General features: G+C 41.6%; 1 protein-coding gene across 1 annotated transcript in view; it reads left to right on the top strand.

Annotated features, from left to right (window-relative positions):
* LOC307029598 (dynein axonemal heavy chain 5-like) overlaps positions 1-25,935 on the top strand; it is a 74,666-nt gene extending 48,731 nt beyond the window's left edge. The window contains 34 exon segments of the mRNA XM_079665678.1: positions 217-348; positions 926-1,036; positions 7,074-7,228; positions 7,503-7,624; positions 7,726-7,955; positions 8,294-8,452; positions 8,533-8,689; positions 9,147-9,292; positions 9,686-9,820; positions 10,472-10,573; positions 10,652-10,765; positions 11,299-11,466; positions 11,558-11,662; positions 11,884-11,997; positions 12,595-12,771; positions 13,201-13,395; positions 13,843-13,998; positions 15,080-15,262; positions 15,581-15,751; positions 15,845-16,096; positions 16,684-16,810; positions 16,892-17,013; positions 17,093-17,242; positions 17,830-17,994; positions 18,368-18,585; positions 18,676-18,731; positions 18,843-18,964; positions 19,134-19,284; positions 20,009-20,208; positions 21,503-21,691; positions 22,176-22,308; positions 22,433-22,641; positions 23,211-23,432; positions 23,720-25,935. Of these exon segments, the coding sequence (XP_079521804.1) occupies positions 217-348; positions 926-1,036; positions 7,074-7,228; positions 7,503-7,624; positions 7,726-7,955; positions 8,294-8,452; positions 8,533-8,689; positions 9,147-9,292; positions 9,686-9,820; positions 10,472-10,573; positions 10,652-10,765; positions 11,299-11,466; positions 11,558-11,662; positions 11,884-11,997; positions 12,595-12,771; positions 13,201-13,395; positions 13,843-13,998; positions 15,080-15,262; positions 15,581-15,751; positions 15,845-16,096; positions 16,684-16,810; positions 16,892-17,013; positions 17,093-17,242; positions 17,830-17,994; positions 18,368-18,585; positions 18,676-18,731; positions 18,843-18,964; positions 19,134-19,284; positions 20,009-20,208; positions 21,503-21,691; positions 22,176-22,308; positions 22,433-22,641; positions 23,211-23,432; positions 23,720-23,986 (5,415 nt within the window). The 3' untranslated portion in view covers positions 23,987-25,935.
* Positions 25,936-26,313: the final 378 nt, after the last annotated feature.

Here is a 26,313-nt window from a genome sequence, read left to right as displayed (position 1 = left end):
CTTTTTAACTACTAATACTGTTATCAAAGCATTAAGATATACTTAGTTTCATTTTTTATATTTGTATAGTCCCATTGGTCTCAAATTGCTAAATTGTTCAATTTAAGGATATCTCCGTTTCTTTAGGTTCACACTTGTCTGTCATCTGCACTAAGCAAAGTTTGATTGATTATTTGACAGCTGTTATTTGTTGTCTAACCCCTTCCTACTTTTCAGATCACATTAGAGGATCATGGGAAAGCTGTGATTGAGCATGCTCAGTGGGACAGCTTCTTCGTAGACTTCCTGCGCGAAGCTCCGGAGGCGACGGGAGACGACCCTGAGGACGGAGAGCTGGAGGCTCCAAAGGTCCTCCATCCGGGCAGATTACAGCCATATGAAATACAATACATCAATGCAATAGACTTGAATACACACAATATATTTATATTGATATTTCAAATAACTTACATGCACATATAAGAACATTCAATGTGACAAAGATTGTAAGATATACACAATTCAATTAAATAATTCAAATGACTAAATAAATACAGAAAACTAAAAAAGTATGATTTAATGGAAACCATAACAAAAAGTAAAAAAATATACATATAAGTAAACTACATATAATATGGGCACAGTAGTACAAAACTAGTACAGAATTAGATGTGACTCTTCTGCTTTATGCGTACTGTATGTAAAAATGGTTGCTATGGAGCATTACATTTCCGAGCAAAGCTCCTTGTTGAACAGCACATTATATTCAACAAGAAATGATTAAAACCATCTTAAATTCACAGCGCAAGTCCTCTGGCTAATCAAGAAGCAAAAGCTATCATATTTTCTGCGACTGAAATGGGTTTCTTGTGAGCCTTGCCAAATGTTGGCAATCATTATTTATGTAGCTTAGCATAATGTTTTATTTTTCTATATATAATGACAGGTGTATGAGCCAATCCCATCACTGGACGTCCTGGCAGAGCGGCTGTCTGTTTTCCAGCTGCAGTACAACGAGACGGTGAGGGGCGGAGCCATGGACCTGGTCTTCTTCATGGTAATCACTATTTCTATATATCACCTTCATGAGGTGGACATGATGCAGGTTCATCCAAACAGCAACTTATTTTAACCTTTATTTTTCTATTTATAAATGATAATAAAAAACACTTGACTTTTATGTTACTAATATTCACAACAACAAAAAACGTCCACTTTCTCTGGAAATGCATCTACATCAGTAACCTGCATACTTGATTTTCAAAATAAACTTCCATGTTACATTCAGTGTCATTTTATAAGTGTCTGAATTATAAGGAAAAGAACAGACCCCACTTGTAACTAGTATGGTGCCATTTCAAAGTAAATTTTAAATATGTGTTGTTTATCACGTTTATTAATGTGATATTAACACAATTACTTGCTTATGTTTAGGTACATTCATACAAAAGAGGCCTTATTATGCTTTTTGGGGGTTCTCCGTTTCCTGTAGTGTGTTGTATAGGTTTTTGTCCATGTAAATGAGGCACAAAACCCCCCCATGAAACGCCTCCATTGGACTCCTTTGTTTACTTCCGTAACATAATGACATCACTATTTAAAACTTGCGCTTCTATTGGCTAGCGCTCCAACACATTGTACGTGGTGGGCTAACGGTACGTCCACACGGTTCCGTTGCATGCTTCAACGCGTGCTTCCCATTCACTTTGAATGGGGTGACGTAAAGCTTTGGCAAACTGCATTGTGGTTCCGTCGCTTTGCCTCCGTTGCTCGCTTCGAAAGTTGAGAAAAGTTCAACTTTTCAAGCGTCGAAGGAAGCGCCAGCCATCAAATCATATGCCAGTACAAGCGCTTGCCAATCAAACCGCGTGCTTGTGTGTCCGGGGCAGGAGATTAATGTGATTGGTTGTTGGTCGCGCGCCAGACACGCCCACCGGCAAGCTTCAACGCGACGGAACCGTGTGGACGATACGTAAGAGTCGGCCAGGCCGGCCAGCTAACCAATCAGAGCAGACTGGGCTCTGGTTTCAGACAGAGGGTGAAAAGAGGTGCTGCAGCACAGGCAGTATGAGGAAAGATAAAGAGCTTTTTGAACATTAAAGTGTCCCAGTAGTTCAAAAGTGCATTACATACAAACACCTGAATGACTTACTAAAGAAACATGCAGCTGTAAGGAAAACTTTTCTCTGGTTTCATAATATATATATCTATTTATAAAACGGACAAGTCAAATCAAGCAATCTGATTGGTTCTTAGCCATGATATACTGAGCGTATACCACGGGTAGAATTGTAAATTACTTTTCACAACAAGTCAGTATCCCTCCGCGTCTGAGAAAAACAGTATACCGTTGGGCTGAAAAGCGTCGCTTTGCCTCCGTTGCTCCCTTCGAAAAGCAAACTGCCTGCAGTTTGCTTTTCATACTGGAACAAGAAAGCAGCGGAGAAGTAACGGGGCAGAAACCCTCTTTTTTACGCAGCGGTCCAGACATAGACATCAAACGGCAAAACATATTCAGTGTGCAGTTCCTTTGGCATTAGGGCAGGGATATCTAGATACTTTCCAAGGTTTGACATAATTAAATGTGTTACTTTTAAAGCAAGCAACGATGTTTTCAAATCTGTATTCTATAACACATAGATTTGAGCAAGCTCTCTGATTGGTCAATAGGCGTGTTTGATTCCACGATCAAAAAACGATCAAATAGAACGTGCCTAATCACAAAGTATCCAGTGGCCTAGACACGCCACTAGCCTACCGAAACTACTTCCATGAGCCTACATCGTGTGGTTTCCATAGCGACACACAGCCTTTACACTGTTATACATTGTCTCTCGTTGGAAATCGGTAGCTACAAAATGTCAGATTTTAAAGTTAATTTTGATTTGTTGGGAGGCCTCAGTATTGATGAATGGTTGGACATGGACACAGACCACAAAACCAACGAAAGATTTGCGGCTGTTTCAACTGACGAGTTGAGTGCGTTGGAAAAAAGTCGCAACGAAAAGAGTACATTGGCGTCAACTACCTGGGCTGTCAACTGTCTCAAAGCGTTCTTAACAACCCAGGAGAAAATGGTGGACTGTTTCAAGAATTGCACTTTTAATGGTAGCATGAACATCCACCTTAATTCTGAACCCAAAATGTTTCAGCACCATGGACAGCCTGATTTGATTTGTTCCCACAGTGATTACTCAGATATTTAAATAGCCTAATTCAAGAATTGTTTTCAATAAATTGTTTTCAATAAATTGGTTAATAATATATTATTTACTATAATTATATCAATAACTGTAAACGGGGAAGCAGGGGTGTTTGATCGGCTATCGTTACCATGGGAACTACTTTCTAGGAACTACTTTCTGACGGAGATTAACTCAAGTAGAAAGCGTAGGTTTGGGAGCAAATTAGCCCACATTATGAAATTATTTTACGATATTGTTGATTACAATGATAGTTTGTGTAATAAAATCGCAATCATACACTTGAGGCCGTTTTTGAACGTCATTATTGGTACTCCAGTACAGGCGTACGGACCACGGCGCCGCAGTACTGTCGTACCAATAATGACGTTCAAGAATGGCCTCTCGTGTATGATTGCTTAAATCAAAGAGGTCCGCAAAAACACTATCGACCAATCAAATTGCTTGATTTGACTTGTCAGTTTTATAATTAAGCAATAGCTCACGACAGGCCGTGGTATATCCTCATTATATCACAGCTAAGTGGCGTGGTTCGGCCCGACGCGAAGCGGAGGGTCGACAACCCCCTTAGCTGTGATATAATGAGCATATATCACGGCCTGAAGTGAGCTATTGCTTTTATAAAACGGTTACCAAGTGTGGCAATATGAAAGAAAAATACACACTCTAATTTAAATAGTTTGTATTAGTAAATAATGATTTTCAAAATAAAATAGTCCCTCCGTTGCCTTCTGCACAAAACATAGTGCTACGTGGTTGCTATGCAACGACACTAACAGCTGGCGAACATATTAGACAGAGAGCGTTGATCCATTATTTGGCTGTTTATTTACATTAATGTGTGTTGCCGTTTGTTGTGCACCCACTGAAAAACTGTCCAGCATCAGTACAGTAGCATGGCTTACGTGGTCACTAGGGGTGCACCGAATGGGAAATTCTTGGCCGAAACCGATACCGAAAATAGGAAACAGTTGGCCGAAAACCAAATGCCGAAAGGCCGAAAATGATTAATAGAAATATATATATATATATATATATATATAATGTATACATTTTTTACCAATGTTGTTCAGCTGCCTGATTATGGAAAAATAAATGATTATGGCAAAACTTAACTTAAATAATAATCACTATTATGGGTACATTAATTCCAAGTCAAGTGCATTTTCTTTTCTCTGTAGGATAACTACAACAAAGTGCATTCAGAACAAAGCCAAGGTGCTTTAAAACTACATAAACATATAGGCCAGTAGGCCTACTACAAAATAGTGTAAATAAAGACTGTAACAGCCAGGCCTTCAACAACAACAAATGCACCTATAAGTGCATGCATACAAATGTGCAAACTGGATAAATCCACATGAATGTAACTATTTACAAATGAAATTACAATTGAATTTCAAGAATCTGTAAATAAGGCTGTCTGTCCTCATAAGCAAAGTAAGCAAACTGGATACAATATCCACAATCAATTACAAATTAAATTACAATTTCAAGAATCTGCAAATAAGGTGGTCTGTCCTCATGAGCAATGTAAACAACATTGTATCATTTCGATACCGAAAGTACAATATATTGAACACTGTGCTGCTGTCATTTCCCCCTAATGATAACCTGAGATGGTGAATTATAACTCACAATGAAAATTGTTCAGGAAAGTGGGTATAGAGTAGACATGTGGGACTAGATAAGCTTATGATAAGCCAGCCTTGTCTACTTATTAAGGAAAAGTGGGAGGTTCTTTTTAATGAACAGTAGCTTCTCTGCTTTATCAGCCAGAAAGTCTGTTCCTCTTCTCATCAAGCACATGAGAGGCAGCGCTGAACAGTCTCCCGCTGTCAGTGCTTGTGATTTGATCTTACTCCGCATATTTGTCCGGGTGTTTTGATTTCAAGTGGTGGAGTAATCCCGAAGTGGTGAAAGTCTGCAGTTACACCCCCTCGAGAAATTTCAGCTGAACACGTTTTACAAATCGCAATCCGCGCCTCTTTCTCTGATATTTTTAAATATCTCTAGCGGCAGACATGTTGACTGTGAGCCAGCCGCGAGCATGGTCGCGCGCCGTGCTTGTCGCCGCGTCTTGATTACGTCATCACAACAACACGTCAGCTTACCAACGTAACCCTGTTCTCTGACATTCTGTGATATTTTTTCGGTGCTAGAACCCTTTCGGCCGAAAGCCGAAAGGGCCTTTTTAACCATTTTCGGCCGATAATTTTCGGCGGCCGAATATTCGGTGCATCCCTAGTGGTCACTTGTATAGGTTGAGGTTGTTCTAGGCTGTTGCTTGGCTTGCTCCACTTTCTCCGGTCCCCGAGATTGGGCTTCCAGTAACTCTGGAGAGAGCTTTAGCACCTGTGGCCACTAACGGTCATAATTTCTCTGCTTTGTTTCAAGACCTGCATCAGAAAGCTTTTGAATCGTGGTACTTTTCCAGTTGGTCTACCTGCTCTTCTGCATGCCGTCCTTTAGATGCTTTTTTTTCTGGAGATAGGCACTGCTAAATCCAATCCTCCATAGTAATACCCCCCCGGAGGTCGAAGTTCATCTTAAATGTTTCCATCTTATGCTTTGTAAGTTTGTTTCATAACGGAATAAATTTAAATATATTTATAAAACTGACAAGTCAAATCAATCAATCTGATTGGTCGATAGTGTTTTTGCGGACCTCTTTGATTACAGATTTGAAAACATCGTTGCTTGCTTTAAAAGTAGCACAATTCATTATGTCAAACTTTGGAAAGTATCTAGATATCCCTGCCCTAATGCCAAAGGAACTGCACACTGAATATGTTTTGCCCTTTGATGTCTATGTCTGGACCGCTGCGTAAAAAGGAGGCTTTCTGCCCCGTTACTTCTCCGCTGCTCTCTTGTTCCAGTATTTTGCTTTTCAACCCAACGGTATACTGTTTTTCTCAGACGCGGAGGGATACTGACTTGTTGTGAAAAGTAATTTACAATTCTACCCGTGGTATACGCTCAGTATATCACGGCTAAGAACCAATCAGATTGCTTGATTTGACTTGTCCGTTTTATAAATATATTTACATTTCTTCCGTTACGAAACAAATTTACAAAGCATAACATGGAAACATTTAAGATTAACTTCGACCTCCGGGGGGGTCTTACTATAGTATTATAGTACAGTGCCGATCTCCAGAAAAAAAGCACCTAAACTACGACATGCAGAGCTACGTGAAGAGCAGGTAGACCAACTGGAAAAGTACCACCATTCAAAAGCTTTCTGATGTGGGTCTTGAAACAAAGCAGAGAAATTATGACCGTTAGTTGCCACAGGTGCGAAAGCTCTCTCCAGAGCTACTGGAAGCCGAATCTCGGGGACCGGAGAAAGTGGAGCAATATTCTCGCCACGCCAAGCAACAGCCTAGAACAACCTCAACCTATACAAGTGACCACGTAAGCCATGCTACTGATGCTGGACAGGTTTTCAGTGGATGCACAATAAACAGCAACATACACATTAATCTCAATAAACAACCACATAATGGATCAAGGCTCTTTGTCTAATATGTTCGCTTGCTGTTAGTGTTGTTGCATAGCAACCACCTCGCACTATGTTTTGTGCAGAAGGCAACGGAGGGACTATTTTATTTTGAACATCATTATTTACTAATAAAAACTATTTAAATTAGAGTGTGCCTTTTTCTTTCTTATTGCCACACTTGGAAACCGTTTTATAAAAGCAACGACAGGCCGTGGTATATGCTCATTATATTACAGCTAAGGGGCGTGGTTCGGCCCGACGCGAAGCCTATATATATACATATATATATCCACCATATATATATCTATATAGATATAGATATATATAAATACACTTTTGCCCTTACTGTGTTTTTTTCATGGTAACCCACCCCTCTTTGTCTGCAGGACGCGATGACCCACCTGATGCGGATCTCGAGGGTCCTGCGGACGCCACAGGGGAACGCCCTGCTGGTGGGGGTGGGGGGGTCAGGGAAGCAGAGCCTAACCAGGCTGGCGTCGTTCATTGCAGGATACCAAACTTTTCAGATCACACTGACCAGGTCTGAAGCAACACACACACACGCACAGGTTTATTTATGGGTCTTTAAAATGTTCATCCACCAAGAGTACGTTTCTTTATCATGCAGCACATACGTAAATAAATTTGTTAATATTTTTAAAATCCCATTATAGATCATGTTTGAATTGAATAGACCCCATAATGGTCTAATCATCTCATAGTTGAAAATACTTATGAACTAAGTATTCTTTCGGTCATTTTATCTTTTAAGATAGAAACAAAAAAATGACATTTATATGTGTACATGCTGCAAGGTCGTACAGCAGCAGTAACCTGCTGGAGGATCTGAAGACCTTGTATCGTATCGCTGGTCAGCGAGGAAGAGGAGTCACTTTCCTCTTCACTGACAATGACATAAAAGATGAGGCCTTCCTTGGTAAGATAAGATAAACCATTATTAATCGCCATAGGGAAATTCAGGTGTCCTGTACAATTTAATTTGTCACTGTCTCTTCTACCCTCCCCCCTCCTCTCCAGAATACATGAACAATGTGCTGGCAAGCGGTGAAGTCTCTAACCTGTTTGCTCGTGATGAGCTGGACGACATCTCTCAGGATCTGATTCCCGTGATGAAGCGGCAGCACCCCCGCCGACCTCCGACCTCCGAGAACCTGTACGACTTCTTCCTGTCCCGAGTGCGGAGCAACCTCCACGTCGTCCTCTGCTTCTCGCCTGTCGGGGAAAAGTTTCGGAATCGAGCGTTAAAGGTGAGGAGAGGGCTTTGTTTCCTCTCCTTTCATTGTTCTTTCCTTATCTCTCATCGCCTTGGCTTATTTTCTCTCCTTGTCTTTTCATCTCCTCTCATTGTCTCCTCTTCTCTCATAATCTCCTTTCCTTGTCATCTCTAGTCTCCTTGTCCGTCCTTTCCTCTCCTTGTCTCCTTTACTCTCCAGAAATGTGCAAAGTATTGTTGTGATGTATTGTATTGTTCCAAAGGTGTTCTATTTGTTGAGCTGCAGTGTAGGGATAGTGAGTGAAAGGTGTCATGGATGAAAAGAGAGAACAGGTTAAAGTTTCAGTGACCTCTGTCCGTTGCCCTCTATAGTTCCCGGGCCTGATCTCAGGCTGCACCGTGGACTGGTTCCAGCGCTGGCCCCGCGACGCCCTTGTGGCCGTGTCGCATCACTTCCTGTCCCAGTACCATGATCTGCGCTGCTCGGAGGATGTTAAGCGAAGCATAGTGGTTACCATGGGAACCTTTCAGGTAGCGCTCACCATGACGATGAGGTGTGTTTTCATTCATCATCATCAGCTGACTAATCACATGACCTCTAACCTCTGCAGGACCTGGTGGCCGAGAAGTGTGCCGAGTATTTTGAGCGATTCCGCCGCCAAACGTTTGTGACGCCAAAATCCTACCTGTCCTTCATCTCCAGCTACAAGGTCATCTATGCACACAAGATGGCCGACGTTGGCACACTCGCAGAGCGTATGAAGACAGGTGAGGCTTTCGTGTTACCTTTTGCTCATAATATAAGCTTAATCGTCATACATTTTCTAAAGTCAATATTAGTATTATTTTTTTTTGGTTCCAGCTTCTCGAATGAGAATATCCAAGGCTTTGTCAACAGTAAACTGAAATATTTGTTTGTGTTTTGCCATAGAGCTGCAAAGATCATAAAAAAATGTAAGCAAAAAAATGGTAAAATTCTCTGAACTCTATTAAATAGGAATATGTTCTGGTTTCTTTAATCCTTCAGACAATAATTAGAAGTTCTCAAAATATGAATAAACAGGTTAATAAAGAAGACATTTGAGGACATCAGATAAAATAATCTGCAAAATAGTTCCAACTCTTTAGACACAAGATGATTTAAAAAAAGGTCCTCTTTTTTTTGTATAGATAAGTGAAAGAATAACCAGTGTAATATTCAGTTTGTTGTTGTTGTTTCCTGCAGGTCTGTGTAAACTGATGGAGGCGGAGCAGGCGGTGTCCCTCCTCTCAGAGGAGCTGCAGCTGAAGGAGCAGGAGCTCGCCGTCGCCTCCGAGAGGGCAGAGGAGGTCCTGCAGGAGGTCATGGCCAAAGCTCAGGCTGCGGAAAAGGTCCCACAAGACACACTACTTTAGAAAAACATCACAATGTGAAATCAGGAGGAATGTGGGATTTATTTAAATAATGTATACTCAACAAGATGTGTGAAATCTGTTTTTATTTCATTTTCTTATATGATTTATTTTGTATGTAACGCTTTTATGGTTCTCTATCTATGGTTTGTATTTTTGTAAAGACCCTTAACCGTAAGCTTGTTAACATATTTTAGCTATTGGTTGTGCGGCTGTTCATGTCTGGTTCAGTCTCCATGTTTTCTGATATAATCTGTGTGAATGATCTGCTGGATGTGGAAGTGGTTTGTTAGCTGATAGAATATACGGTTGTTTGTGTTTGTCAGCTTGTGGTGGAGTAAAAACTAACCCAATTGTAATCTCTCTGTTCAGGTGAAGCAGCAGGTGCAGAAGGTGAAGGATAAAGCTCAGCTCATCGTCGACGAGATAGAAGCTGATAAGGCTTCTGCAGAGACCAAACTGGAGGCTGCCAAACCAGCACTGCAGGCTGCTGAGGATGCACTACAGGTCACACACACACACACACACACACACACACACACACACACACACACACACACACACACACACACACACACACACACACACACACACACACACACACACACACACACACACACACACACACACACACACACACACACACACACTCAAAGAAGACTCAGAATGACTCCAAGGTGACACAAAATGACCAAAAAATTGCAACAAAGACAAACAATTTAACAACAAAGAGATACAAAATACCTTAAACAGACACAAAATGACCACAGAGACACAAAATTATGTTTTAGGCATTAGACAAATATTTTTTACGATGAGCTTTTAAACATAAAAGTGACGAGAAAATGATATCCTTGACGCAGTTTAATTATTAAGTACATTCATACATTTGAAGCAAGATTATTTCAATCCAATCCAACTTTACTTACTGTATAGCACATTTAAAAACAACAGAGTTGACCAAAGTGCTGTACATCAATACATATATAAAAAGTATATATAAATATACATATAACAATTGTAAAACATGATACAATAAAACCATACTTAAAGCCACCGACTGAAAATGTAGGTCTTGACTCTACAGTATGCAGGACTGTTGGTAGGGTCCTTTGGTATGCCATGTTATATTCCTGAAACCACCTCTCTACATTACAGACCATTAAGCCGGCGGACATTGCCACAGTGAGGAAGCTGCAGAAGCCTCCTCACCTCATCATGAGGATCATGGACGCCGTGCTGCTGCTGTTCCAGAGAAAGGTCTCAGAGTCTCGTATGATGTGAAATATCCTCACACACTTTCTCATCCATCTCACTCTTTCAACTTTTTGCCCCCAGATCGACACGGTGAGCGCTGACCCTGAGCGGCCGTGTCCCAAACCTTCGTGGGCCGAGGCCATGAAGCTGATGCAGAACTCATCCTTCCTCAGCATGCTGCTCAACTTCAGCAAGGTCTCATTTATATTATTATACATGTGAAGATCCTCAGGTCAAAATAATGAATGGATGAATTGCGGAGCTGGGAGACGGGGGTCATTTAAAGGAAATTAATGAATTTCAGAGATTAAACTCACACATTTCCTCTGAGTAATATACTCTGAGATTTAAAAAACATAGATTTGCCAGAAAAAAATCTTAAATGTCCATTTATACCTTCAAATATAAAACATATATCACAAAATAGTTTTCTTGCATTCCCAACTATAATCTCAAAGAATATTCAAGTGTTTTCATAGTACTCTTTTATTTGGCTTATTACATTTTGGTGATCAACGTGAGGATATACTAGAATCTTCTGCACTGTGTGTGTGTGTGTGTGTGTGTGTGTGTGTGTGTGTGTGTGTGTGTGTGTGTGTGTGTGTGTGTGTGTGTGTGTGTGTGTGTGTGTGTGTGTGTGTGTGTGTGTGTGTGTGTGTGTGTGTGTGTGTGTGTGTGTGTGTGTGTGTGTGTGTGTGTGTGTGTGTGTGTGTGTGTGCGTGCTGCAGGACTCCATCACAGAGGAGGTGGTGGAGCTGCTTGCTCCCTACCTGGATATGGACGACTACAACCTGGAGTCAGCCAAGAGGATCTGCGGGAACGTGGCTGGACTCTGCTCCTGGACCCAGGCCATGGCAGACTTCTTCTCCATCAACAAGGAGGTGCTGCCTCTGAAGGTACACACACAAAGGAGGGCAGTGTGAACAGAGCCTGAACACAACACACAGATATCTTACTGTGTCGCCTCATGCCTCTGTTTGTGTTCAGACTAACCTGGCTCTGCAGGAGGCTCGTCTGGTGGTCGCTCAGACTGAACTCACTAATGCTCAGGACCAGCTGGACGCCAAACAGCGGGAGCTGGACTCCGTGAAGGTATCTTCTTCTTCTATATATTCTTTTGATTTGAAGATTTGTTGTCATTGAAGGCTGATTCATAGTTGTACTTCAGCCCTACAGCAAGTGGTCTCTATTTTGAGCATTAACACATACCTCAAAATATCTTTTAAAACAATTCTTTAACATTTGTGAGTTTTTTCTTGTAGATTTGCCACTTTAATCTGACATAATATCAAACAACTTCTCATAACCTTCAGGCGCTTTACGACGCTGCCATGAAGGAGAAGCAGGACCTGGAGGAGGACGCCCAGGCCTGCCGCCGCAAGATGTCCAACGCTACTGCTCTGATCGAGGGGCTGGGGGGGGAGAAGGTCAGTGTTATCCACCCATCTAAAGGTGTCCCAACTTTTTTCACTGATATCACAATTATCTTTATTTTTCAAATGGCAATGTAACGAAATATAAGGCAGGCGTGAACAACTCTGAAAGCCTTTTATTCACTTCTGGAGAGCCAGATAACATTGACGAACTACAAGTATATGGAATACCTTAAACTTGGAAGCGGCTTTGACCTATTTTGAATAAAGTGGGGTGCCAGTCAGAATCAGTTCTGACAAATAATAAACAAAAATATTCAGCAGAATTCAACAAATTAATTAATTTGGGAAAATCTCCTCCGTCACCGAAATGCAATACAATATAGATCACACATCAATTTCCATTTTCGTCAGATATATTTCATGGGGGAAAGTGACGCATATAAGATCAGTGTGTGTGTGCGGTGTGTGTGGTGAAAAGACTCTCTGCTTTAGATAAGAGTCCAGATATAAATCAAATCCAGTTCAAAGGCCCACAAACAAAGGCAACAATTACTGCGGGTCATATTTTATCTGTGATTGGACTTTGGACATGCCTGATCTAAACATCATCATTTCGTCCCTCTGTCTCCTGGTCCGGCTGTGTTTCAGGTGCGTTGGACTGAGAGCAGCGCTGGGTTTCAGACGCAGATCACACACCTGGTGGGGGACGTACTTCTGTCCGCAGGCTTCCTGTCCTACGCCGGGCCCTTCAACCAGGAGTACCGCAGCCTGCTGCTGGAGCTGTGGAAGAGAGAGATGGAGGAGAGGCTCATCCCCTTCAGTCCTGTGAGTACTTCACATTGTGTAGCTCCGCCTGTGTTCCCCTCCAAAAACATTATTTGATCTAAAAGTTAACTAACGCACTGAGCCACATCCTCCTATGTTAAATGTATTCAAAGATTTGGCCTGTCTTGTCAAAGAAATAAATATATGTACAGATTAAAACTGTCCAACTTTCCACCAAACTTTACTGAAATTCTTGTTTTTACCTTAAAGAAATGAAAATAACACAGTCTAGTATACAGTATTTATAGTTGAACATTTTTAAGAATGGGATTACTGTGGCGATGAATATAATATTGGATTACTTAAGAGAGCTCCTACAGAACAAACAATTGATTATTATTATTGCCTGTATATTTATTCAATGTAAACATCTAGACTCTCTTGTCAGGAGTTTTAAAAAGAAATAAGGAAATATTCAATTCTCCGCAGGACTTGAACGTGATTGGCCTGCTGGTAGACAACACCACGGTGAGCGAGTGGAGCCTGCAGGGGTTACCCAGCGACGACCTGTCCATCCAGAACGGCATCGTGGTGACCAAGGCGTCCCGCTACCCGCTGCTGATAGACCCCCAGGGCCAGGGCAAGACCTGGATCCAGAACAGGGAGCGGGACCAGAAGCTGCAGGTGAGTAGTATGAACACATTAAACAAATGTAATCCGAGTGCTGACCATACAGATACAAAGGAGTGGTGACTCGTACGCCCTCTACGGTTTGCTGTTTTGAAGCCTCAGTGTTGGCATTATGGCTGCCAACATCTTCATTTTGGGCCGTCACCATCTTGATTCAGCCCATCATCATCTCCGTCACCATCATCATCACACATCACAATGTTGTGTTTTGGCGAGTTCTTCTTGGTTTATTTGACCCTGACAATGCTTTGCCGATCTACATTTAATATTTGTCCGTCACCAACTTGGTTTCGGAAGTCTATTTTGGTTCATTTTCTCATACATTTTTATAAAATCGGATTGTTTTCTGCAACCACTGTAGTCACTGCTGGATCGTAGAAAGAACGCAGGTTTAGGGCACTTGAAGGAATGTTCCTTATATTGTCTCCGTCTGTGTCCCAGGTGACGTCTCTGAACCATAAATATTTCCGCTCTCACCTGGAGGACAGTCTGTCTCTGGGGCGCCCCCTGCTGTTGGAGGACGTTGGGGAGGAACTGGACCCTGTCCTGGACAACATACTGGACAAAAACTACATCAAGTCTGGATCCACTTATAAAGTAGGACTCCTGTGAAGTCTTTCTCCAACATGAATTTCTAACGTACTCTGTCATATCCCCTCTCTATACTGTATACAGTTGCAACAAAAAGTATGTGAACCCTTTGGAATTACCTGGATTTCTGCATAAGTTGGTCATAAAATGGAGGAAGCCACTGCTGTCCAGAAAAAACATTGCTGCACGTTTGAAGTTTGCAAAAGAGCACCTGGATGTTCCACAGCACTACTGGCAAAATATTCTGTGGACAGATGAAACCAAAGTTGAGTTGTTTGGAAGGAACACACAACGCTATGTGTGGAGAAAAAAAGGCACAGCACACCAACATCAAAACCTCATCCCAACTGTGAAGTATGGTGGAGGGAGCATCATGGTTTGGGGCTGCTTTGCTGCCTCAGGGCCTGGACAGATTGCCATCATCGACGGAAAAATGAATTCTCAAGTTTATCAAGACATTTTGCTGGAGAACTTAAGGCCATCTGTCCACCAATTGAAGCTCAACAAAAGATGGGTGATGCAACAGGACAACGACCCAAAGCACAGAAGTAAATCAACAACAGAATGGCTTCAACAGAAGAAAATACGCCTTCTGGAGTGGCCCAGTCAGAGTCCTGACCTCAACCCAATTGAGATGCTATGGCATGACCTCAAGAGAGCGATTCACACCAGACATCCCAAGAATATTGCTGAACTGAAACAGTTTTGTAAAGAGGAATGGTCCAAAATTCCTCCTGACCGTTGTGCAGGTCTGATATGCAACTATAGGAAGCGTTTGGTTGAGGTTATTGCTGCCAAAGGAGGGTCAACCAGTTATTAAATCCAAGGGTTCACATACTTTTTCCACCCTGCACTGTAAATGTTTACATGGTGTGTTCAATAAAAACATAAAATTGTTTGTGTGGGTTTAGCTTAAGCAGACTGTGTTTGTCTATTGTTGTGACTTAGATGAAGATCAAAACACATTTTATGACCATTTTATGCAGAAATCCAGGTAGTTCCAAAGGGTTCACATACTTTTTATTGCAGCTGTATAAGTCCAACCAGACTTCCCAATGTAATGTCTTCTTCTCTCTCTCGCCTACAGGTGAAGGTAGGAGACAAGGAGGTGGATGTGATGAAGGGCTTCACGCTCTACATCACCACCAAGCTGGCAAACCCTGCGTACAGCCCTGAGGTCAGCGCGAGGACGGCTGTGGTGGACTTCACAGTCACCCAGCGAGGCCTGGAAGACCAGCTGCTGGGGAGGGTCATCCTGCTGGAGAAACAGGTCATTCAGCTAGATATTCAGATAGTTATTTAGCGTTTTTTGTTGCCTACATTAAGCTTTTTGAGTCCAGCAGCGTCTGTTACCCTTCTGTATGTGACTCTGGTTTGTCTTCCAAATAGACACCAAAAGATGTACTTAAACGGCCAATCTGAGAGCGTAGATCTTGTTATCCTGACAAAAGGGAAAACTGTAATTTTGTGTTTACGCCTTTAATCCAATGTGACATTTGAAGATAAAATCACCGCAATGAAAAACACGCTGATTCTTTTTAAAAGTCAATCCCTGTGCATTTATATCTGCTCGAATCCTACATTTCAGGACCTGGAAGCGGAGCGAGGAAAGCTTTTAGAGGAGGTGACATCCAACAAGAGGAAGATGCAGGAGCTGGAGGACAGTCTCCTGTTCCGGCTGACCAGCACCCAGGGGTCCTTAGTGGAGGACCAGTCTCTGATTGAGGTGCTGAGGGTCACCAAGACTACTGCTCTGGAGGTACTGTCTCTGTCTGTGAGCCTACTGGCTGTCTTTAATGAAATGTAATGTTGAAAGTTTCTCTAATTTAAGTGACACCAAATCATCTTCCAGGTTAGTGAGAAGCTGTCGGTTGCAGCGGAGACAGAGCTGAAGATCAACCAGGCGAGGGAGGAGTACCGCCCGGTGGCCACCAGGGGGGGAATCCTATACTTCCTCATCGTGGAGATGTCCCTGGTCAACATCATGTACCAGACGTCGCTGCGGCAGTTCCTGGGACTCTTTGACTCGTCCATGCTGCAATCCGCCAAGTCTCAGCTCACTTCCAAACGCATCAGCAACATTATCAGCTTCCTCACCTACAAGGTGCTTTAGTCAAAAGACGTGACCCTTAAATCATCCAGCAGCAAAGATGATCTGCATTTCATATTTCTACATATTTATAACCTCTGTGTCTTAAAAGTGTATTTCACTCTCTCTGCTATCTAGCAGGGGACAACTCCTTTGGTGCCAAAATAAGTTAGACTAATAAAAGTCTATTGGTTTACACTTTTCTGATTAGTTTATAGTCATCATTTTTTTTCTTCAGTACAGCAATATGTTAATATACTAAAGTATGGTCCACATTTGGGTAAAATGGATGATTAAGAAGCATCAACATAGTGACGGCTTAAAAAGACAACATGTGGTTGAAAACCTAGATAGGGACAACCAAACATCAAGATAGCAAGAGCCAAACAACACATGCTGGAGAAGGCCAAAAACAAGATGACATGACCAATATGTCAAAATGCTAAACTGGAAGCTTTGAAGCAGAAGTCCACACACCAATGGGTGACGTACTATGGCTACGTCCACTTCCTGATCTATACTCTGCATTCATACTAGAACTCCAAGCCTATAAGAGTCTGCTGTAATGATTTGAACTGGATTCCTGTGTGTCCCTCCCTCAGGTTTACTGTTACACAGCCAGGAGTCTGTATGAAGAACACAAACTGCTGTTCACTCTGCTCCTGGCTCTGAAGATCGCCCTGCAGGCCCGAAACATCTCGCACCCCGAGGTGCTCACCTTCGTTAAAGGTCACACTCCCATCCTTCTCTCCATCATTTACTTTTTAAACACCAAAGTATTTCAACAGAAAATGCTGTTTGTGTTCGTAGGTGGAGCCTCTTTGGATCTGAACTCTGTAGAGTCCAAACCGCGGCGCTGGATCCTGGATCAGACCTGGCTCAACCTGGTGCAGCTCTCCAGCCTGCAGCCCTTCTCCCAGATCCTGACCCAGGTACAGCCCAGACCCAGGTGAAGGTGAGCAGGTAAAGCTGGGACACACACCCACCAAAGTGTTCTCTCCTCCTGTCCAGGTGATCCAGAACGAGCGCGCCTGGAGAGCGTGGTTTGACCATCCAACACCAGAAGATGCCCCACTGCCTGATGGGTACGAGGAGAAGCTCGACACCTTCCGGAAGCTTCTGCTCATACGAAGCTGGTGTCCCGACCGAACCACCGCTCAGGTCTGAAGGCTTAGCTCTGCAGGACAGATCGAACTATCTAAGAATCATGTTTAGTAGAAATGTAATACTAACATGCCCAGCCTTACAGTAATGCAAACTACAGAAAACATAAAACATGCGCTGAAAGTCATTTTGTTCTGTGTTTTCCTATAACATATATATCTTAAACCAAAAGAACAACACAAAACACATTTAATATAACGGGCTGGTGTGCAGAGCGCCTGTAGTTTAACTTAAAAGTCATCAATTGTATATTATCTCTCACTCCTTTTGGAGCTTGCTGTGGAGAACGTACCCTCACTGATTACTTCATAACTACATTTTACGTTTTCCTTCCCCTAACAAAAAACGGATTTTTAAGAACATAAAATAATCATCCTTTACTGCTTTTTCCCACGTCCAATGACGGCATTCAAATGTTTGTTTATCATCCTGCTATTCCCCCTCCCCTCTGTTCTTATTTTTTTATTGATTACCTCTTAATAACATTATACTTTTACAGAAAATATCTCCCACAGCTTGTCTCATTTTCCCTGCTATGTGTGTCAACAAGAATAAAACATATGTTGTATCTGTGTGTTGAGCAGGCGCGCCGCTACATCTCGGACTCCCTGGGTCCACAGTACGCTGAAGGCTTGGTTCTGGACCTGGACGCCATGTTGGCAGAGAGTGCCAGCAGGACGCCGATGGTCTGTCTGCTGTCCATGGGCTCCGATCCCACAGAGAACATAGAGAGGCTGGCCAAGAACAAGGTGAACTCAATCAGTGGAGAGAGGAAACATGAAGGATGGGAGAGGGACAGTACAGGACATTTCAATAGATTAAAACAAGAGGAGACAATGAAATCGTCAGGGAAAGAGGAAGGTTTGAACAGTATTTTATAGGTTAGTTATGGACAAAAAATGAATTAAAGCACTTATGAATGGAGGCGTGTGGCACAGTGGACTAGTGCGTTGGTGTTCGGAACAGGTTCAAACCCCACTGCAGTCAGCATGTCGTTGTGTCCCTGATACACTTCACCCCAAATTGCTCCTGTGGGGATTGCCCACAGTATTGAGTATGTAAGTCGCTTTGGATACATTTGTAATGTAATGTAATGAATCAAGTTTTGCTCTCTGCCTGCAGGGGGCGCCGTGCCGGTCCATCTCCATGGGGCAGGGCCAGGAGGTGCACGCTCGCAGGCTATTGGCCAGCAGCATGACGGACGGTGGCTGGCTCCTCCTCCAGAACTGCCACCTGGGACTGGACTTCCTGCCAGAGCTGCTGGAGACGGTTACCACAGCGACGGCAGACAGTGTGCATAAGGGTTTCCGTGTGTGGCTGACGACAGACGTGCACGAGAGGTAACACAAGAAACCCAATGATGATTTATCAGAAAAGGAACTTAAATATAACATTTGCTGAATAATGTTACTGTGCTTGTTTGTGTGCAGATTCCCCATCACATTCCTTCAGTCCTCCATCAAGTTCACCAATGAACCTCCTCTGGGTAACAGTTTCATATGATTAACTAAAACTCGTACTCAATATGTCTGTCTTTTATATTTAATTGTATTATTTTTTTAATGAAAATGTTGTTGTTCTCGTGTGTGTACCTCAGGGATGAAGGCGGGTCTGAAGAGGACTTTCAGTGCTGTCACTCAGGATCAGTTAGAGATCAGCAGCCTGCCTCAGTGGAAACCTCTGCTGTACGCCGTGGCCTTCCTGCACACCACCGTGCAGGTCTGTCCACACAAACGCTACATTTACCACAAAATGATCATTTAAAAAAGCATATTCAGATACACAAATAGTCTCTGCAAAGATGATTCTCATATAAACAAACTGAAATGTGTTCCTGGATGATTTGGAAAAGTTCCCCTCTCACTTCTCTTCTTCTCTTTCCCATCAGGAGCGCCGTAAGTTCGGTCCTCTCGGCTGGAACATCCCCTACGAGTTCAACCAGGCAGATTTTACCTCCAGCATGCAGTTTGTGCAGAACCACCTGGACGACCTGGACTCAAAGAGAGGAGTGGACTGGAGCTGCCTGCGCTACATGCTGGGTTGGTCCTCTTATGGTTTCATCTACTTCTCCCTTGACATGACATGGCAAGATACTTTAGAACAAGATACAATAAAAACAGACACAACAAGAAGAAGATGCAATGGACTGGAAGTAGGGATGTCATGCAAACCAAACTCTGGTAATAAGTTAATGCCACAATTCAACAACAAAAGATGATGTTGTTTTTTTCTCCATGGTATCACGGATACTTTAGTGTCCCAGAAGATGATAGAAAATGTGTTTGGGAGTCATTCAACTCTCAATTGACGCCTACCAAATCTTTTACCTGAAAATGCTACCTTGTGAGCAAAAGATCTGCATGGAGATCTGTTACTGTATTCAAATGTAGTCTTGACAAAATGCAGTTGTTTAAAGAAGATCATTTAAGATTTGTTGTATTAACTTCCAAGATAAACTGTGTTTAGTTAAAGACACTGGGATTGGTTAGGACAACATCTCTAGATTCAAAGATTTAAGACGCAAAGAGGAAGGATATGAAAAAAGACAAAAGATAACAATGTGCCGGATCAACTGTTGTGGAAACTCCTTCTTGGAATAATACATGAATATAGAACAACTGGGATATTAGGTTCGATCTTTTAATAACGTCAACACTTTCACACTGAAACTGCCAACACATGAACCAAGAAGAAAGACAAACTATCTCTCAGTTTATTTCATTCTTTTTATAAAAACATCAACCTGCCTCTGTCCTTGTGCAGGCGAGGTGCAGTACGGCGGCCGGGTGACAGACGACCTGGACAAGTGTCTCCTGAACACCTTCACTGGGGTGTGGTTCAGTGAGAGCACCTTCAGCGACACCTTCTGCTTCTATACGGGCTACAGCATCCCGGGTAGGGCCAGGATGGTGCAGGACGTCCTGCAGCACATCGACACCCTGCCGCTGGTCGACTCTCCTGAGGTCAGAGCATCACACACAGCAGCGTCAAAACATGAAGGCTGGGGGTCCATGCTAAGGAACGTGCCACTTTTATTTAGTGTTAGGCTATAGCCGCTTTCACACCATGTACTTTGCCTTACTTAGTGCCCAGCACTTAGTGCCCAGCACTTAGTTCCCAGCACTTAGTGCCGGCACTTAGTGCCAGCACTTAGTACCCCCATGGAACTACGTACAGATCGCGTTCACACCGGAATAAGTCCCTGAGGGAGGATTAGGCAAATGAAGCCGCTGACGTCACTTCTTTTCTTCTGCTTTGGGTTTACTGGCAGGCCGCTAACAACTTCACGGCGTATACTGCCACCCGAAGTTCCCAGCCCGAAGTCCCCGGATTTGGGGACTGGCTTCAGTCCCCAAATCCGGGGACTCCCAGCAGCTTCTACTTTTTTCTCCCCAGGATAGTCCCACCTCTGTAGCAGGGACTAAAAAGGGGGTAACATTTCTCTGAACTAAGTTCTCTTTTTGGTGTGAACGCAAAATTCCAGGCACTAACGGCACTAAACGGGAAAAGTACGGGTAAAAGTACTCCGGTGTGAACACACCTACTATGTTTTAATTTCCGAGATAATGTTGTATATTTATTATAAGATAAGATAAGATGTACTTTACTGGTCGCAAATTGGGAAATGTTTGCGTTGCAGCAGCATAAAAAACAAGGCATTGCACATAAGTAGAAATTAAAAGAGTCAAAATAAACAATTCTAAAATAGAAACATCTCAAAATAGAAATAAAACAGCATAAAAAAGTTGAAAATATACAAGTGGACCGTGAAGATAAACAAATAAAACACCATTGAAGGGCCAATTTTCAGTTAACACAATATAAAGCAGGATATTATTTACATTAGGTGTGTAAGGAACGGAATATTAAATTAAATGTCAAAGTCCATTCCATGAGAAAAAAATCTAGATATTCTTAAAAATTCTGGTGTTAACTTATGAAAATAAAATATGTTGGGTGTTACCAAAATACATGTGCAATTTATTCAATTTTCTTACTTATACATTTGAAAAGTTGTCCTTTAAGAATGTATGATGTTTTTTGTCTCATTAACTCGTTTTTTTATTCATTTGAAACCCAGACATTCATTCAATCATATATCCAAAACATTTAGGAAAATGTTACAGCAGTTGTTTTTAAACACATTACTTCAGAAATATTATAGATTTAAAAAGGAAAAGAAAATGACAAAGATCCTCCTAAAATATCCAAACCCTGAACAGCTTCATCATTAAACCTTTGACTTCCTTTTTGCAGGTATTTGGGCTCCACCCTAACGCTGACATCACCTACCAGACCAACCTGGCCAATGAGACGCTCCGCACCATCATCAGCATCCAACCAAAGGACTCCGGGGGCGGGGCCGGGGAGACGAGGGAGGCCAGCGTTCAGAGACTCGCCGCCGAGATGCTGGAGAAGCTGCCGCCGGACTACGTGCAGCACGAGGTGTGTTTGGTGACTAAGATTAATTTCTATGGAAGTAAAAGGACTTTGAGATAGGTCTCGTAGGAAAAGTATAAACACATTTGTATTTGGTAAACAATAAATGCAGTACTAATAATAAGCAGTAATAATGAATCAATCAATTTCCACTACATTTAATTAGTTCCATTTTAGGTTCAAAATAAATACATAATAATAATAATAATAATAATAATAATAATAATAATAATAATAATAATAATGATTATGTAGCCAGGGGAGGTGACTTATTTTCTGAGGAAAAACTCACCATTGTCAAAATGTAAGTATTACATTTTCAAGAAAAAAACTCTTAAATATACAATAAAATGACATCCTGATAACATTTCTGTCTGATAACTACAATACATATGAATACAGAGTTTGTGTTATGAATCATAATTCATCTATCCACTAGTGATATGGTCCTCTGCAGAAATGTTGAGTAACTGTGGAGTGTGTTTTGAAGGTCAAAGGTCAGCTGAAGAAGATGGGTCCGCTGCAGCCAATGAACATCTTCCTGCGACAGGAAGTGGAGCGCATGCAGCGCGTCATCGGCCTCGTACGGAGCACGCTCACCAACCTCAAACTGGCCATCGACGGTCAGCACACACACACATACACATTCTACAAACACTATTTTAGGCAAATGTGATATCTATTTACAAGTATATTTAACGTTATTATGTGCGTGTAAATATAGTCCCGTATTCTGTGTCCCTGCAGGCACCATCATCATGTCTGAGGACCTGCGGGACACTCTGGACTGCATGTTCGACGCCCGGGTCCCGCGCCTGTGGCTGCGGCCCAGCTGGCCCTCGGCCTCGCTGGGCTTCTGGTACAGCGAGCTGCTGGAGAGGAGCCTGCAGCTCCGCGGCTGGATCAGCTCCGGGAGGCCGGACACGTTCTGGCTCACCGGATTCTTCAACCCTCAGGTTGGATAAAAGTTCTCCGACATAGAGAAGAGTTTAGAAACAATGTTAGGACAGTCAAACAAGACAAATCTAACTTCTCAAACAGGACATACTAAAGAGGAACAGTTCATCAAAGACCTTTTTGTCCTTTTGCGAAAACAAACCTGAGAATAAAGCCAAGAAAATAACAAAATCTCTAATAAGAAAAAAATAAGTCAATATTATAGTTATAGATGTTGTGAGAAGATGCAGAAGATCCAAGGAAAAATAATTACAAGAAGATTTTTATAATATTGGAGAATATTCAAGTTATTTTTCTCCATTAATTGGTCAATTCCTTTCTGTGAAATGTATCACTTTAATCTCTATTCATTTAAAATATTAGCCAGGGTAGAAAAATACGAAGAAATCTGCAATTGCCAATGGTTTTCATCTGTCAGGGGTAAAAATGTCATTTGCAGGTTTTTTACACGTTTTAGTTTCTCTTTCATTTCTAAATTTCAGATGTGTATCTTCCTTATTGAAGATAATGTGTTTCTGAGAGAAACCTGATAACTTGAGTCTCGTCACTTTTGGTGTTTTTCGTAAAGGGTTTTCTGACCGCCATGCGCCAGGAGACCACGCGCTCCAACCTGACCCGGGGCTGGGCCTTGGATACTGTCACCCTTAGCAACAATGTCACTAAGATGATGAAGGAAGATGTGGTGGCTCCGCCCCCAGAAGAAGTGGGCGGGGTCTACATCTACGGCCTCTTCCTGGATGGGGCAGGGTGGGATCGGCGAGGAACCAAACTCTGCGAGGCCCCCCCAAAGGTGAAAAACAGGAAGAAAACCATAACTATCACATTGAAATAATTAAATAAAAATGAATAAGAAAAATAAATGTATTGGCAAAACAAAAAAATACTGACACATAATAAATAATAATAAATGAAATATATAATGAAAAAAAATTGAAAAAGCAATAATTACTGATAAATAACAAAGTGATGCCTTACTAATTCAAATAAGAAACAATAATGCAGGAAACATGGTTTGATACAATTATGGAGCAAAATGTACTCAAATCTAAACACTAATAAAAGTAATCTGCTCCTCAGGTCCTCTTCAGCCCCCTCCCCGTGGTTCACGTCTTCGCCATCAGCTCAGCAAACATGGCCGACAGCAAGCTGCCCCCCGGCGGGAGTGGGGGGGCGGCCGACAGCAAGCTGCCCCCCGCTGGGGGGGTCAGCCTGTACTCCTGTCCGGTCTATAAGAAACCGCGCCGCACCGACCTCAACTTCATCTTCTTTCTGCAGCTGAGGAGCCTGCAGCCCCCCCAGCACTGGACCCTGAGGGGGGCCGCGCTGCTCTGCGACTGCAAGTGATGCTTCGCCGCGAGAGGGAGGCCTGCAACAACAGGCCATGTTTGTAGTCTTTAAAGGACCACATTTGTTCATTTACAAGTTTGAGACTATGATCTAAAAGTCACATACAGTGTACTCTCCTGATGATCTCTATAAACATCTATCTGTTTTAGATGGATCTTCTTTGGTTTTATTGTATTACAATTATAATAACTATTCATATTTAAAAAATAGCATAATCTTGATGCACTTTAATAAGATTATGTTTTAGTCTCAGAAATAGAACATTTAACATAAACTGATAATGGAAAAAATATATATATCAATAATATTTCAACACTTTTTATTATTATATTTAAATGTTTTGTCATTTGAAAAAAATCAAAGTTATTTGTTTGAAATTATAAAGAATTGGGCGCAAATAATGAAGTCGTTTTGTGATCTGATGTAGTTTGATGTGTTGCTTTACTTTCTCTTGAAGTGAGGATGAAGATTTTTTTCCTTTCTATCAAAATAGCATGTTTTTATTATATATATTAGGGATATTTCTTCTAAAGTCAAATAAGGTCCAACTTCTCTGCGGTGTAAGATTTTGTAATAAATCCCTACAAAATAATCCGTTTTAAACCAGGGGGCCGCCGGGGTCCTGGGCCCTCTGTACCTCCACAGGTACCAAGGGACACATTCAGTCCGACTGAACCCTAACCCTTAATTATATCTTAACTCTGCACACATGACACAACAAAAGTTAAACTCTAATATTAGGTTTTCTTTTCTTCACAATAATCCATTTCTAGGATAAATAAAGTAAGTCAAGGTAATGTGGATTATTGTCCAAAGTGTGATCTGTTTATATTATAACTCAATATGATTATGCCGACTGTTTTGGAGTAACCTGCAGCTGTATTTTACTGAAGCATTTAAAAATAGATGACCTTGTTACACCATGAACATTGTTTAAGGCTCTATACCAAACATAATGGTAAACCACATTTACATATTTGCCTTTTTTAATGTTTATTCAACATAGCATGCCAACATAAACCTTAGACACCAAACAGAGATATTTCATCAAGTTTTGACTTTTTATTCAGAATATTCTTTCACAGTTTGATCATGCATTTCATTCAGGGGACGCCTTTATCCAAAGTGATATACATTCAACCATCGAGACACATTCAAAAAGCAAAAATGCTGAGTCAGCTTCAAATAAGCCAAAACGTTCTCAGCGCTACATACATTGCACACGTTTCAATCATTTCAATATAACGTTTCTTTGTTGCATAACTAACACTGTTTCTAAATAAACTGAAATGAGGTCATATTCATAATTTCACTCTCAATGTTTTGCCTCAATCTCTTTAATGTTTCTTCTCCATTCATTTTGTCACATCTCCACTATTCTTCAGTTCTTTCTTCTTATTAATTCTGTAAAAAAATAACAATAAAATCTTCAGAGAATAATGGTGAATCAATACATGAATTATAATCAAAATAAGATATTGATACTTACCTTATACATGAGAAGCTTCAGCTTAGTGTAGCCCTCCACCTCCTCTCCTCTCTCTGAAAGACACGTTTAAAACAAGGGAAGTTATAGTTCAAACATCTGGGGAAAGATTATTCATTATTAACTACCAGTCACTATCAGTTGTGATGAAGAGAACTGTACGGTATTTTTAAGGGTTCACATTTAAGGTTGCCTCCCACCTCCTAACTTCTTCTCTCTCCTCACTCTAGAAGCAAATCACAGATCAAAGTAAATAATAGTTTCAAACTTTAAATAGCGTCATGAAGTGAACTTCATGAAAGTTATGAGATAAGAAAGTTTTGAATGATAGGTCAGGCTTCATTTGGCCCTCCTCTCCTGTCTTAAAAAAACAAACAAATGCAGACACTGGTCAATAACAGCTGAAATGTTAAGAGACTAAAGTGATGTATTATCCATCTGAATAAAAATGTACCTTTGATGTGATGGTTCATACTTGCCCTCTTTTACATTACATTGCATTTAGCTGACGCTTTTATCCAAAGCGACTTACAATAACTCTTACTCTTCCTCTCCTCTCTTCTTTCAGTCTTCCGTTACTGTTTCTTCTCTTCTATTTTAATCATCTCAACACATCTCCTCTCTCCTGTGTTCTCTTCTCATATCTACTCTTGTTTCCTTCCCTCTCAATTCAACTCCCACTATTTACAATTTTTAATTAGTGCGAATGCTGTTTACAGCATTCCACTATAGTTCTTCGAATCTTTAATCTCCTTATTATTTCAGCCAATACTTTGGCTCTCCAAAACTTCAGCCTACTTTAAGCTTTCACAGTTTACAGCATTCACACACATTTTAT

The sequence above is a fragment of the Notothenia rossii genome (assembly GCF_949606895.1).
Source record: "Notothenia rossii genome assembly, chromosome: 2".
NCBI lineage: Eukaryota > Metazoa > Chordata > Actinopteri > Perciformes > Nototheniidae > Notothenia > Notothenia rossii.
This window is presented reverse-complemented; position numbering and strand designations above follow the sequence as displayed.